This window comes from Pithys albifrons, chromosome 28, assembly GCF_047495875.1.
Source record: "Pithys albifrons albifrons isolate INPA30051 chromosome 28, PitAlb_v1, whole genome shotgun sequence".
Taxonomy (NCBI): Eukaryota; Metazoa; Chordata; class Aves; order Passeriformes; family Thamnophilidae; genus Pithys; species Pithys albifrons.
In genome coordinates this window covers 4,351,038-4,366,812 of record NC_092485.1, presented here as the reverse complement: position 1 = coordinate 4,366,812, position 15,775 = coordinate 4,351,038, and the positions used below count along the sequence as shown (strand labels likewise).

Genomic DNA, 15,775 nt, shown 5'->3' with positions numbered 1-15,775 from the left:
TTTCTGGGCTCTTTTAGCCACCAACACCTTGTACACAAATTGCTGGTACCTAAATCCCTAAATCCCTTTTCCACTGTTTTCCCACAAGGTGTTAGTACATCTATCACTGCAGTAGCTGACAATGGCAGAGCCTGAACCTGTTATAAATGAACTCAGACCACCCAAGGCACCTCTCCATGCAGCCAGGAGGCACTTCTGGTGCCAGGGTTGATTAGCCCAAGCCAGAGCAGTTGGCCTTTCATGTCCCTGGCAGCATTCTAGTCCTACTATTTCAAGTGATCATGTTTTCCTGCTGCACTCATTAGACATAAGGCTTGAGTCAGACTAGAGGGTAAGTCTCTGACTCTCTTACCTCTCTTGCTTGGTGTGTTCTGCTCTAGGAGTCAGCTAAGCTGAGCAAGGTGTCCCAGAAGTCCTGCCTGCTGTGGTGGCAAGGGCACAGCCAGGGTGCTGCATGCCCACCCCTGGCTCTGAGCAGCTCTCCCTGCTGTCAGGGTTAACTCATTGCTTCTGATGTGAATCCTTCAGGCTTGCACAAACCTCTTCCCAGAACCTCTGTTCCCATGGGACAGCCCCAAACTCTCCAGGTCTCCCTTTCCTGCCTGTGGGCATGGCCAAGCTTCAGCAGACAGGATGGATTGGGCACCTTCTGATGGTGCTACAGGGGTGACACCAGGAATGCTTTAACTGCAGAAGTGGTTCTTTAACAGGATTTTTTAACCAGAGAGGAAGGTCCTTGTGTCCTCAAGGAGAACCCAATTCCTGCTTTGGTTTCATCCTCATCACAGGAGAACTCTGGGCAGACTTCTGGTAGCAAACCAGATTTGGTGAAGATTTTTCAAAGGAAAGATCTCTGTGACTGCTCACTGTCCTTCCTCAAATATTTGGCTATGCCAAAGGGAATCCCCTCAGGGCTTTGATTTTCATAATTTGCTCTCATGTTTTAATTCAGTGACTTCCATTTGTCCAGGTGTCAGTGGGTGATAGATCCCTCCACACTCTGGCAGTGCCCTTGAAAGCTGATCTTTCAGCTCCATCTCTCTTGGAAACAATCATTTAATACTCAAAGGTACAACACATACCACAATTCCCTACTAAAGAATAACCACTGGGAGTGATGCTGTGATGCAGTGAGACATCACAGCTCCCCACTAGCACAGGAAATCAGTTGACACACTGGTGAACAGTCAGGTGAGGGAGCAGGGGCTGCTTGGTGAGGTCCGTGTGAACCTTTCCATGGGTTGTGGTGGGCTCTGGATCACAGCTTGAGTGAGATGTGGGTTATTTCATATCCTCAGCTTATGCTGTCCCAGTTCCTGTTGATCCCACCCCTTGCTCCTGCCCTGTGCAGAGTTCTGCATGCCCCAGCCCACGCCTGCTTTGCTGCCTCCACCAAACCCAGTCATTTCCCACTTTCCCACCCAATGCAAAGCAGGGCAGCACCCAGGGCCATTCCCTTTGGAAGTGAGATGCCAGATGGAAGCCCCAGCAGTGGGCAGGAGCAGGGGGCCCAGGCAGCTGCCAGGGCTCAGGGGTGCAGGCAGGATGCTCAGCCCACTCCCCCTTCCCAGCCCACCCACATATCCCATCCTCTTCTGGATGTTTTGCCCCTCCTGGCTGCTCCCATGGTGTGGGAACCAAGGGAAGGGTGCCATGGGCAGGCTGAAGAGGAAGTGCATTTACAAAGGGAGAGCAGAAGGGGTTTTCTCCTCTCAGAAATTTCCAAACCTTAGCATTCTCCTGCTGCCTTATGACTGCTCACCCCTGGGGACACTTTCCAGGCTCACACCTGTCCTGTTGCACCAGAGTCAGTCGCTTCCAGCAACTGTGGGCGGGCACAGACCTGTCCTGGCCCCTTCCACAGCTTTTCCAATATTCCAGCCCCTTCCCACTGTGCTGATGAGGGGATGGAGCCCTGGAGGTGAGGAAGGGGAGCTCTAACCTGCCCTTTGAGGTGCCAGCCTTGCCAGCAGTAAGGTGATGACTATTGCAGTGTGGATGTGGAAACACACATGCTGTTGGAGCTGCTGCTCTCCTGCTCAGAGCTCTCTCTGTGCTCATCTCAGCAGTTACTGTGGGGAAGTCCATGATTCAGAAATAATTTGTGTTTTACCCTTGATGGAACTCAGTAACTCAAGCACCTCCCTGAGCTATGACACTGTTTTCATTTTTAAAATGCATCTAGTACTTCACTAAACCAGAAATATGGTGTGGTGCTGCTGTAACAGTCAGGTCAGACCCCACCCAAGGTGATGTGTCTCATTCTTTAAATTTTATGGCTTGATCTCAGGGCTGCACTTCAGCAGCACAGGCTCAGGAATTTGAATTTCTGTGCAGTTTATGTCCTGGCCCTGTCAAACCCTTCCACAGCCCTTCTCTTTGCCAGGTAGGCACCAGCCTATCCCATTCCTGGTGTTCAGGGAAAATTGCCTCTCTGCTTTGCCACTTTTTCATCATTGTTGCTTCCTACATGGCTTTAGCTGCGGAATATTCAGCTTTTCCCACCCTTACTGAGCTTCTCTGGGTGTGCTGTCCCTGTGCCCTCCCATGGATGGAGTTCCCTGGTCTGCTGAAAGCCACTAATATTCTTTATTTCTTGTACATGAAAACACTTCAGACCATGTCTGGCCTGCAGGTGCTGCCCTCAGGTCGAGGAAGCTTAGAGGAATCAAAGGCATCAGATGCTGTCCTAAAACCTTTTCCAGCTGCCTTCAAAAGAAAATGGGATTTTTTTAAAATGTGCCTTCTGGCCTGTGAGAGGCTACTGTGTTGGAACTGGGGTTGCTTGTGGGATGAGCCACTCGAGCTCCTGCTGTTTCCCAGGCCAACCTGCTCACCCAGAGCTGCACTTCCCACCCAGCCCCACCCGGCGTCCAACGATTCCTCCTAAATAACCACTCGAAGCTGAATTTAAGCAAAAAAAAAAAAAGGTCAAGCTATAGCAAATTGTGGTAACAGTGAACAACAGTGTGTGCTTGCTGATGGCTTGCTGTGATCCTCAAGGTAGAGTCGGTGCCAGGTGCTGCCTCCTCTTGATCCCTCACCTTCAGACCTGGTCCTGGGAGGAGGACACGTCCAGGGCAGGGCTGTCCCCCCCGGAGCTGCCCTGAGCGATGCTGCCAGAGGTGAGCAGGAAGGTGGAGTAGGCGAGGTCAGCATCCTCCTTGGAGCTCTGGGGAAGGACAGGAGGACACTGTTAGGCAGCTGGGATGGACAGTAGCACGTGGCAGGGGGAAAGGCAGGGGTTTGGGGGCTGTGAGCATCTCAGGTTGACACGGGCAGACTGCACGAGTGGGATGAACCCAAAGGTCATGTTGATTTGAGCATCACTCCTTTGCTCAGCCCTGGGAAGGCCCCAGATGTTGGTGGGTTTGGAACTCCATGGCAAGCCTGTCCCTGCATGTTGGCATCCAGCTGCCCTGCCCTAAGGCTACCAGGCTTTGCTGCTTTCCTGACAGTTTCCTTTATTGCTCCAGTTCAGCTCTTGGCACTTACAACACCTACATCTCACCTGTGGTTATGGACTTTGAAAAACACAGTCTTGCATCTGGCACCTTCAGCCACTGCCCAGTGCTGTCACTGGACCACAACCTTCCCCAAAGGGAGGCAGGGCAGGAGAGGGGAGGGCAAGGCAGAAAAGTTAGGGAAAAGCAGGAGTTACAGGATTGCAATGACACAGCCCTCCCTGCCTACCTGTGCCCCTGAACCCCTGCCCACATGTGGGAGGGTTGGAAGGTGGGATGTGCTCTATTTTCTGGCCAGCTGCTTATTCCAATGTTTCATGTTTATGGCAACAACTCCAACCTTTCTGATGCTGCCTGGAGCTGACTTGGCTTACTGTTTGAAGGAAAGTTATTGCCTCTGCTGAACTAACTTGCTGTCATTGTCTTTGCCAAAACATGGAGTGAGGAAAGGGTTGAGTTCTGCCCACAGAGACTGATCTGCAGCAGGTGCTGGATGCAGGTAAGATGGAGAGCACTTGGGTATAAAAAGGCCCTTGGAAGGAGGCAACCCCTCTGGCAGAGGTGGGAGGGCTGTGGCTGTGTCTCCCAGGTTGGTGGCCTCTCTCTTCCCTCCTCTTACCCTTTTTGTCTTCTTTGCCTCAGCAGCACTTTCCTGGGTGTCTGTGGTGGTGATGAACTCTGTGGGGAGGGAAAGGGAGGGGTTAGGGAGGGAAAGGGAGGTGTTAGGAGGAGGCAGCACTGGGCAAGTATTTCTGGAGCTTTTGCAGGGTCCATCTGCAAACCCTTCACCCCGGGGCTGGACTCAGCAACCTACCATCCCCTCCAATGGCAGTCTCCTGGCTCTCCTTCACACAGGCACTGTTGCTGGCACTGTAGTCCTTCACACTTTCAAAGTCTGACATGCTGATGTTTGTCCTGTAGCTCCCAATGGACACGAGGTCTGGTGAGAGGGAGGAAATAAATACCTTGCTCAGAGTTGGAGTGAGTCTGTTGGAGTCTGAACCCCCTGTGATGCTGTGGGATACAATCTGCAAAACCCATGGAGAGCTGGGCTCTGTCTCATCCTGGGCACTCTGTTGCTTGGTGTTGGAGCCCATGGATGTGGTCAGTGGGAGCAGTTGGGTGTTGGAGCACCAGGGAAGTGGTCAGAGGGAGCAGCAGGGTCCCTTCCCTGCCCATCACATCGTGGGGTACCAGAGTAGCTCAGCCCAGCAAAGACACAAAGGTATTGCCTTCATCTTAATATTGCTGATATTTCTTGAGAGCCAAGAAAGGCAGAGACTCACCAGATCTCCTCATCTGCCTGTATTTAACAATTGCAAAAGCTGTCACAATGACCAGGAGCAGGGCAGCAACAGGGCCCAGCACTAAAGCAAGAGTATTGGAGCCATGGCCTGGGTCAGAGCTGGAAGAGAGGGAGAGACACCACTAAGAATGATGTTTATGAAATTCCAGCACCCTAAATCTGTATAGGATGGTAATTCTGAGCGAGCATGATGGAATTCACTTACTGAACTGGGTGTCCTGGTACATATAATGAAACAAAACCCAAATGAAATATAGAATAGAGGTTATGCCAAAACAGCTGCATCAGCAGTTTGGTTATAAATATGGGAAAGAAAGTTCTTCAGTCTTAAAAGAAGTACTTTCAAGTACTAGTTTTGTACCTGGAACTTCTAATTATTCCCTTTGGGTATTATTTTCTTGAACCAGATACTAATTTCAAGTCATCTTGCCCTTTGCTGTAACTTTTCCCTCTTCTTTTCCTCCAATGTTTTGAGCAAAGTTCTTTCAGGACAAGAATGTTTTAGTTGCTAACCCATATTCATGTTGTACAAACACAGTACCCACAACAGGTTAATATAAACCTCCCAACATTTATAAATAACAGAGGACTGAGAGAACCAACCTTCCTGGGGCAGCTCCACTTCGCACCTCGGAATCACTGTAGGCTCCTCCTCGGGCACCAGGGCCGGGATCGGCAGGGTTGGGGATCTCAGCATGGTCAGGGAGCTCGGCATGGCTGGGGGCATCAACATCCAGGAGCTCTGGGTTGTGCTTGGCATCATCTCCTACAAATCCCAGGGAAGAATATGTGCTTAGTGAGCAGCAGCATGGAGATGGGGACACAGAAACTAGTTGGAAGTGTTGGGTGGACCAGGAGCTGCTGTGGGTTTCAGCTCTACGTGAGAGGCTCTTTAAAAATAATCTCATTGCAAATAATTTACTGCAAAGGTCTCAAGTAAAGTCTCTCTGCCTATAAACTTTTGAAAAGTCTCACATTTCTAAGTTCTGCCTCTAGTATTTCCAGAACAAATTTTGAATACTTGCTTTGCTTTTATTTCTAGCTCCTTGCTCACCAAAGGCAATTAAATGAGGATGTTTCTCTCTCTTTTCACTTTGACCATCATCCACTTGGTATGGCTAAATATGGGATATCCAGTGCTCTACTTTTTCTCTGCTTCTAACATTATTCCTCCCTGAGAAAAACCATCTTAGTTCCAAAATACTGCACCACAGCTGAGACAGAGCCCCCTGCTGTTGGTGTTAGTCTTTCCTCTCCTCTTCCCCACTTGATTCCCAAGATAAGAAGTTCCCTGGAGCAAGGTAAGTCTCTGAAGTAGATCAGTTCCTCATTTGACAACTCTGGCTTAAACGGAATGATGCTACAGATTGTAATAGCAATAATTCATAAGAACAAGTAAAATTGTGTGGAAGGAAGTGAGATACAGACTGGAGGGTTTTTTATGACCAGGGAGCCAAACCAGTGAGTGGATGAAAACAATAACTGCAAGTTGTGCAAGTCCAGAGGCTGCACTTGTGTTTTGAGGTGCTGCAGCCTAGTGGCTACGGAGAGGACTTCCCTGGGCAGAAAGCACGACCCACAGCCCTGGGCAAGCAGGAAAACCTCTGCCTGCCTTGGCCTTGGAGCTCACCTGCAGTCACAGACAGTTTCACTGCCATCACCTCCCCGAAGACGCCGTTGCGCTTCACCCCACACCAGTACCACCCGTCGTCCGCCTCCGTCACCGCGGCAAAGCTCAGGACAACCGTCCTGTTGGCACTGCTGCAGGTGGCCTCGGGCCCCAGCGGCCTCTGGGCAGCAGCTGGCACCATGGAGCAGCCACTCATGTTCCACTTGCACCAGTACTTCTCGTAGGAGTTGTAGCTGCAGGGGTAGGAGCAAGTTAAGTCGACCTGGGAGCCCAGTTGTGCCACCACTTCCTTCGGTCCTGTCAGTAGAGGTTCTCCTGCAAGGGCAAAGGGAACATCAGGGCTGGGGTTAGTGGTTTCAGTGGTGGGAATGGCAGTCAGTAGGTAGGGGTGTTGCCACAGATGGATCTTGGAGGGAAAGTGCTCCTTATGTTGCTAAATTAATGGTAAGGATTCAGTTTATTCATCTCTGGGTGAAAGCTGGGGGAGTTTTTTTGGCAAGGCTTAAGAAATATCTGCATGACAAACTTTTGTGAGCACATTCCAATAAAACCAAAACTTTGTGTTTCAATTTTAGAGCTACTGGAGCGAGTTCAGGCTTGGATGCTGAGTCTCTTCTCACAAAGCCAGACTGCTCATTTGTGGTGCTCAGGAGGTTGTTTTGTAGCCACTGAGCAGGCAGAGAACTGCCCATCATGAGCTCGTACCTTTTACAACCGTCAGCTCAGCTGAGGATTGCTGCTCCTTCAGCTCACTGCTTATGCACCAGTAATAGGCTGTGTCTTTGAGTGTCAGCTGGTTCAGGATGACGGTGACTGTCCTGTTATTTGGGTTCTCAAACATGGCCACTCTTCCCTCATATGGCAGGCTCACAAAGCCATCGTTGGCTATGATCCTGGTATATCCATTAGGTTTCCACTTGGCCCATGTCCTTGTTGAGCTCTGCCTCAGGGGCTCATAGAGGCATTCAAAAGTTGCTGAACTTCCAGTTTTTCCAACTACCGTGGACTTTAATTGAGGGAATTTTTTGTCTGTTGATAAAAATGAAATGAGCAGTTATAAACATCTCACTTGTGTCCATGTGGCACTCTTCCCAAAAGATCAGTATTATCAGATCAAGCAAAGTCCTTATGGCTAAAGCAAGGTTAGGTAAAGCTCAAGGGTGCAGCCAATAGGAGACTGTCCTGGCACTGCTGGGAATTGATCCTAAAGAGTCTGTCAGGCCTTTCTTTTCCCCCAAATTCACTGGGTGATTATTGGCTTTGTGTACAGACAATTCAACACTTTGTTCTCTTTGCTAGAAGAAGGGCATCCTTTCTACATCTGTCATATTGAGATTCAAGGAATTAAGCCTTGAAGACACAATTTGTTTGTCTCAAACTTGGAGGTAGAATTTTTCTCCTGGAGTTTTGGGCTGGGGAAGATAACTGGGAAAGTTAAGTCTTGATACAAGATTTATTAGTGATGGTTTAGTGTGTTGCAGGTAGTTAAATGAATAGAAAGAAGTATCTACATGAGAGAATAGGATAATGGCACTCTGCAAAGGGGAATTAAAGCTCTTGCTAAAAAATATGAGACTCCAAGTGATGCTTCTAAAGAGGAGCAGAGATGAAGGAGAAAACACCCTGGCGACAGCTTACCCTCATAGACAAACACATCCAGTTCCCTTGAGCTTGCACCTTTCTCCCCCTCTTCACCAGCACCACAGCGGTACAAGCCTGTGTCTTCCCAGTCCATCTGAGTCATCATGATGCTGAATGAGCCTTCATACCCCACAAGGCTCAGCAGAACTCGCCCTGTGTAACTGTTATTGACTTGCTCGTAGTTATCAATGATGCTCCGGCAACCTCCCTCCTCCACCTTGCACAGGTATTTCCTCAGGTAGATAGAGTCCTTCCCAAAGCCACAGGTCACGGTCCAGGTGCTGTGCAGCTTCACATAGAAGAGCTCAGCTGCCTCAGGTATAGGTGGGCCTGTGCACACAGAGACACAATGAAGTTCTGCTGCCCGTGAAAATGGAAACTGCTCTCTGAAAGTGGAGAGCACCGTCAGCTCTGAGACACTGGGCAGGCACCCTGTGGGGCCTAACTTAAAAGGGGAAGAAGGGGAAAATGTGAAAGAGAACAATACTTTCAGAAGCCCCAAAGCTGTGATTACCTTGAGAAACATTCAGAGTGACTTTGTGGGAGAGGCCTCTGCCGTTGACACCAACACCACACTGGTAAGTGCCGGTGTCTGCCAGTGCGAGCGAAGAGATGTTGATCTGGAAGTTTTCTTCCTCTGGGTGGTCAGTGAGGGAGATTCTGCCTTTGAAGCCTGGGGCAACATATCCATTACTGGAGACCACAGTCATGCAGCTCCCTCCTGACTGCCTGCACCAATATTTCCTGTCGTGCTTGTTCACGCCAGTGGGAGGGTAGAAGCACTTCACGATCGTCGACCCACCAACCAGCCCATACACCTGCCGTGGGCCAAACACGGGGCTGGAGACTGCAGGAGGAAAAGGGGCTGGCTGTAAAGGTCACCTCTGCCACACCGGTGTCCCAGGGTGAGAATGGACCCAGGGCTGTGTAGCATCAGGTGCCCCGAAAAGGTCCCATGGCAGGGGTGGGCACTGGTGGGGTGAAGCTGCTCCCTGAATGTGCCACCTCTGGTCTTAGACCACCACAGGACCTGTGCCAGGGCAAGTTGCACTTACTTGTTGACTTGGGGGGGTGTCTGCTATTTGCAGATTCAGCTGGGAGGAAGGCGAGGAGGAAGATAAATGCCAGTAAAGCCATTTTTATTGCATTCCCTGCAAAAGACAAGGAAGTTGGTGAATAACCACACTGGGAAAATGATTAAATTAATAATTCAAATCTTCTTGCTTGGAGAGCATGAGGGTTGTGGCTACTTGAAGCAGAGAGAAATATAGTTTTTAAGTGCTTCTGTCAAGGAATTGAATGGGAAAGAGGGAGCTGATGACTCTGTTCTTGCCTGTGTTCTCACTGAATGTTTTGGGTCAGAAAGGACCTTAACCAGGGGCAGGGACTCCTTCCACTATCCCAGATTTCTCCAAGCTCTGTCCAACCTGGCCTTGGACACATCCAGGGATGGGGCAGCCACAGCTTCTCTGAGCACCCTGTGCCAGTCTCACCACCCTCATTGTAAAAACGTCCTCCTTCTGTCATAGAGCAGAATTCCTGACTGGAGCCTGTTTTTAGTTCTTACTCTTTGTTTCCCTCATCTCTTCAAGTACATTTGGAAGAGAAAAAGGGAAATATTTTCACCTCTACTTTTTCTTTTCTTTCCTGAGCTGCTGAGGAACTTACTGAGCTGCAGGGATTTACCTCAGCCCTGCTCCTGCAAGACTCAGACTTTGACCAAGCAAAGCCCTGTCCAACCTACTGCCCTCAACTTAACCCTCAGCCAGGACCCCGTGAGCACTACTGGGGAACAGCAAACCAGGCTGTGTCTCTCTTGAAGGATGTCCACAATCTTCAGGATGAATATTTCTGACCTCCCCTTTGTTTCAGACTGAGTGATGGTCCAGAGGAAATCAAGGCTCTTAATTCCCTCACCTGTTTTCTTTGGTCTGAGCTGGGTGTGCTCTTGGACTCTGCCCAGTGCAGTGGTGGGAATGTGCATTTCCCGAGCACGGCTCTTGATCTCCCTGCCTAGTCCAAGTTCATAGAATACCCTGAGTTGGAAGTGACCCATAAAAGATGATGATGGGTGCCAAGGAAAGCCTTTATAAACAACCAGAGGAATTTGATTTCAAGGCATCAAGTGACACAATTTTATTAAGGGTAATTCCCGGCAGAAGAAAAAGGGGTTTATTTTCCTGTTAAGATGAAAGGTGTTCTGTTGTGCCTTCTTCCTTGTATTGTGATTCCTACTTGCTCAATGGCTACTTGTCCATGGCTAATAATTAACTCACTGAGCATGAAAAATGCTCTTTCATACATCTCCCAACAGTAGCCAGCAAGATAAACACAACATATTCTGCAGAAAGCAAATACTATGGCACAAAGAGGGCCTTGATGTTTGCCCCCAGCTAACAATCCCTCTGGCTGGTGGTCACCTCACTGCCCTGATTGGTGCCAAAAGAGACACAGACCTATCTCAGTGTGGCTTTGGTGTCAAAAGAGATATAAATGGAAAAATCACAACATCATGACATTTTTTTCTTCCTTTCCAACTCAGGACAGGTAATTATTTTTGTTGTCTTAAAGTTGTCTTGAGGATGACCAGCACTTTGTTTTCGTTTGGTATGTTTCTGTCTATAAACATCACCGCACGTCCCCCGAGTGATAAAGACATTTTAATGCTGTGTGTAAAGCCCTGGGGAGCTCAGAATCCCCCTCAAACCTCCTGGTCAGTCCCTCTTTCTTAGACAGACACGTTTTTAGTGTGCCTGTCCACAGAAAGTGGCTGATGGTTCTTTTGTGGGCAGCAGTAGCTGTGGGGTGAGACCTCCCAGCTGAGTTTCCTTATCTACTGTTTCCTCTTCAGCTCTGTGGGATTGACCTGGGCTGGGACCACCACCTTCCATTCCAGCACTGCTCTGTGCCTGCATTTTGGTGTTTTCCAGGGTTCCAGCAGCAAGTGCTCTCTGACCAGGTTGGCTCTTGCAAATCTCATCCACTGTTAGACCTTCCCTGAGTTTCTGTTGTGCTTTTGGGACTCTGTCAGTCCTAAGGAGAAAAATCTTCAGATTTATGATGATGAAGAAGAGCTCAGGACCTGCTCCCTGAGTTATGCAACCCTGGGCAAGCAGGGTATGACATAACAGAGTCCAGGTCCCAAATTGTGCTGACTCAGCTGCATGAGGAGCACAGCAGCTTGTCAGAGCTCCTCATGCAGCTTGCCAGGGATCAGCACAGTCCAGCCCATTAGATATTAACTACTGCCCTTAACAATGAGCAGTGTCAAGGCCGTGCTGTGGGATCAACAAAACACAAATTTAATTGTGACATTTGTCATTCCAGCCTGGGAACCCTTCTGGTCTGTGGAGTGGTTACTGTTATCCAAATAGTTGAGAAATAATAACATAAGGGTAATATAGTAGATATATTTTATATATAGGTATATATTTTATATATAGGTATATATCTCTTGAATCCTTCTAAAGCAAGACCCAGGAGGAAGCTGGAGAGATACAAACTGTTGTAGAGGCAGCACCAGGTGTATCTTGAGGAGAAGCACTGGCTGGGAGTGATTTATGGAGGTGCTGAAGACCTCTGTGCCCCAAAAAGGGGCACAGCAACAGATTTCTTCCTGCACAGGGCCGGGTTATCTCCATCTTTACCTTTCTCATCAAGGTCACTGCATATATTACCTGACCATGAGTTTTATTGGCTGTAGTGGGATGGGAAAAGCCACCAATCCACCCCATTTTCATGGAGTCAAGCATGAGCAATCAACTTGCAGATAAAAGACCAAGCTGACCTAAACACATGCAGAAAATAAACATTTCAAGTTGCAAACAGATGGAAAAAATACAAATAAACAAGAGGTGCTCGTTTTGTGATACAGTGAGCAGGAACACCTCGGCAGAACTTACTGCAGGTTATCAAGATATAGTAAGAAATCAGAAGCTTTTAGGAATTTCTGCAGTGTTTGTGGCCCTCAAAGCTAAGAATGTCTGTCAGTAAACACTGTCCTGTGTGAGCAATGTATTCCAGAAAAGAAATGAAACAGAATAATCAGACAGCCTGATGGCAGTGGCTGAAATCCCAGTGGAGATTGTGCTCCTGGCCTCATTTTATGTTCCCTTAAGCTGTTAGACCATTAACATGTGACCTAATTTTATATCCCTTTAAGGTGTCAGACACCCCATTCACCAACTTGTTGCTTTCCAGGCAACTGTCATGGTTCATTTGTTTCTTGGGCTGGAAAGTGAAACCAACACTCCCAAACTATCCCTACTTTAGTTCTACTCCCCCTGCAAAGAGCAGGAACATCCCATGGCCCAGCTCCCTGTGCATCCCTGGATGGCTGGACATGCCAGTGCAGGATTCATTAACAATTGCAATTAGAAGGTGATATTTCTCTGTACTTCAGATGGAATTATTAAATCCTACAGGAATGTTTTCTTTGCAGAATAAGAACTCAGGTGTGCAGCAACTCCCTCCTTCACTGTTGGCCTGAGTGGGAAAGGGCTCTCAGGCTTTCTTGAGTTCAGTTTTGGGACACTCTGCCCAGCCCACTCACTTCAGTATCTATTTATCTTCCTGGTAACTGTACAAGTTTGAGAGCTCCTGTAGGACACAATAATTCTCCTTCCAAATTTCAAAATTTGCCTGTTGTAATTTAAAAGACTGTACTGACCAAAAGACTGTAATGACCTTAAGCTGAGTTGCAAAGGTTCAGGTTACCACAGTAATATTTAATATGATTTGTTATTTTATACATTAGAACTGAATGCAAATATTGGAATTATAATTAATTTTACTTTTTTTTCCAGAAACACAATATTAAAAATCTACTGCAGAGAGGAAAACAACTGTCATAGGACTGTTCCTCTGCTTCTGAGCTTCTTCCACAAGAAATCAGCCTCCCCCCAGTGAGACCTGCTGGTTCAGAGCTGCTGCTTCCCTTCACACGTGTGAGGAAGAGCCCTCAGAAGTGGCTCAAGACTGTTCCTCTTCTCCTTCCCCATCTCAAAGAGGTACTAAGAGAGACTTTACATTTCCAAAAGACAATGAAGCAGCGCTACTTACACCTGAAGTTCCTCCTGCAGTATTTTGTGCTTCTTGCTTCTTCTTTTGGGCTGACCCCTCTGAGTTTGCTGGTGACCAACACTGGGCGTTCTGGCTGTGTCCTGCCTCCCTGTCCCAGCAGGACAAGGGCTCTGGCAGTGCCAGGCTGGTTTAAATACTCCTGTACCTTTAGCCCTGTGTTTCCACCTGTTGTGCCTTAAAGGAATAGCATCCAAAGCCCTGCCAGGTGAGCACCACCCCACGTGAGGGCAGGAAGGCAATGCCTGTCCCACTCTGCTGTCACTCCGAGGGTGGAGGCTCTTCTTTACCCCCTGATTACACCCCCCATTGCACAACAGCCACCCCAAGGGTGGGTGGGCTCCAAGGAATGGTCCAGGGCACCTCTGCCTCCCTTAGGAAGGAGCCTCCATGGGGTTAAGTCCATGGAGGGTTCTTTGAGTACCCTTCAACCAGGCTCTTGCTTGGGCAGGAGCCAGGGGAGCTGATTCCTTGCTTTGAAGGTGGTGCCTGTGCCTGGCACAAAGACACTGGGGAGCCTTAGGGGGTCTGTGTCTAATTTTGAGCCCCTTCCTCTTTGCTGGCATTGCAAGATCACCCTTGAGTCGTGACTGTGTTTCCAGTTGTGCTGGGCAGGTGCTGCAAGGACTGGGCACACCCAGGAGGTTTTGTCTAAGGTACTGCACCTTTTTTGGAAACCAGTGTCCCTAAGAAGACCTTGATTGGCCATCTGAGTAGAGCAGTCTGTCCAACTTCCCTGCTCTTGAGCCCCTCTGCCTCCCCTCAGCCTGGTGGGAGCCTGGGTGGGCAAAGGTTGGTCTTGTCTGTGCAGACCAAGAACATTTCATGCTCTTTAAAATAAAAAATAATTAACAGGAGCTTCGCTGCCATCTCCCACCTCATTTCTTTTTTCTCCTCCTGTAGGCATGTCAAGGGCACAAATACAAATTCCCTGTGAGGTGTGGGGTTGTCAGAAATGGGAAAAAAAGGTAAAATTAATGAAGATTAAAGTATTTGTATTATGTGGGATGAATCATTAACTTGCTTTACCTTGTACTAACAATGCAAGAGTAGTAGTTCCTTCTAACAAGGGGATCACATGGAGCTTTTCTCATCTGCTCTCAGTGAAAGCTGATGAGTTTGAACAGGATGGCAGCTCCAGGTGTTCCTGCCATGCCTGGGAGCAGCAAGATCCTGACCTGGGATTGGGATATTTAAGAAATTTGTCAGATCTCAAAGCCAGCCCTGGAAGCACCTTTGGTGTAGCTAAGGGTGTTGAGCTCCTTTCTTTCCATGAATGTGCAGCTCCTGAGGTGAGGAAGGAGCTCCTGAGGTGAGGAAGGAGCTCCTGAGGTGAGGAAGATGCTCCTGAGGTGAGGAAGGAGCTCCTGAGGTGAGGAAGATGCTCCTGAGGTGAGGAAGATGCTCCTGAGGTGAGGAAGGAGCTCCTGAGGTGAGGAAGATGCTCCTGAGGTGAGGAAGGAGCTCCTGAGGTGAGGAAGATGCTCCTGAGGTGAGGAAGATGCTCCTGAGGTGAGGAAGGAGCTCCTGAGGTGAGGAAGGAGCTCTTGAGGTGAGGAAGGAGTTCCTGAGGTGAGGAAGGAGCTTCTGAGGTGAGCAAGGCTGTTGCTGGTGGGGATCTTGAATTAAGACCACAGCCACCATCTGTCCTAGATGGGAACAAACACAGATCCCTTGCATGCTGTGTCCTTCCCACCAGCACTGCTTCCCTGGCATTCCAAACATTCCCCAGATAATATTGGCATTCCTGTTGCTTTTTGTCCATGGAGTTGTGTTTGTGCCCACAGTGGGCACAGGTGTGTTTGCTTTCCTGATGTCCCACTCTCCCTTGGGAGCCACCATAGCAGCTTCTCCACCCACCCCATCCCCATCCTGCAGTTTTAAATGTGTTTAAAGATCTTGGGCTTGCAGGAGAAGGTGGAATGGCCATGGACAGAGGAAATTCTGGTAGAAACCAGCCATGGGCAGCTGTGGTGGTGCATCTGAGGGAGGCAAAGTCAGTCCAAGGTGAATGAAGTGTTTCTTTAACCAAACCACCACCTTCACCCTTATGATTTCCAGTAAAACAGATCCCTTGCCCCATGCAAATGTATTTCCTTGCTTTAACACAGGAGGAAACATTCTCCTGCCAAGTCACAGGTTCCAAAGCGTTTTGGCATCTCCAGAAAACAAACAACCTTCGGATTGCTTTCACTGGGGAGGGCCAAAGCCCAGCTGGAACATGGCATGAAGCCTGAGAGTACAAACCAGAGCTGCTCTTTGTGTTTGGGCTGAGCTGATCTGGCTTTGAGGCTGGGGATGGTTCTGCAGAGGGGGTGAAGGGAAACCAACACTTGGGAGTGGGAGTGTCTGACAAGCTGAAATCAGATGTGGGTTGTGTAGCAAAATGACTTAATGAATCAGGATTTTTTAAAAAAGATCAGAAAATCCTTATTTTTCTGAGCAAAGTCTCAGTTTTACTGGTCTAGTGGGAGGTGTCCCTGCCCATGGCAGAAGGTGGAATGAGATGAGCTTTAAGGTCCCTTCCAACCCAAACCAGCCTGGGATTCTCTGATTTCTTGCCTCAAGCCATGAGGGTCCTTCTCTCCCATTCCTTTCCCTCGGGGTTCTTTGCTCTGCAAGTCAGAGCTGCACACAAAGAGCCAGATTCCAGGT

At 48.7% G+C, this 15,775-nt stretch overlaps 1 protein-coding gene across 1 annotated transcript; it reads right to left on the bottom strand.

The window, feature by feature from the left end:
* Nucleotides 1-2,570: 2,570 nt before the first annotated feature.
* On the bottom strand, nt 2,571-13,259 carry PIGR (polymeric immunoglobulin receptor). Its single transcript, XM_071578877.1, has 11 exons — nt 13,103-13,259; nt 9,097-9,192; nt 8,556-8,888; nt 8,039-8,371; nt 7,106-7,429; nt 6,401-6,715; nt 5,374-5,536; nt 4,751-4,869; nt 4,279-4,404; nt 4,084-4,142; nt 2,571-3,172 (listed from the first exon to the last, which is right to left on the bottom strand). The coding sequence occupies exons 2-11, from the start codon at nt 9,176-9,178 to the stop codon at nt 3,047-3,049; spliced, it is 1,980 nt and encodes a 659-aa protein (XP_071434978.1). The 5' UTR covers nt 9,179-9,192; nt 13,103-13,259; the 3' UTR covers nt 2,571-3,046.
* Nucleotides 13,260-15,775: the final 2,516 nt, after the last annotated feature.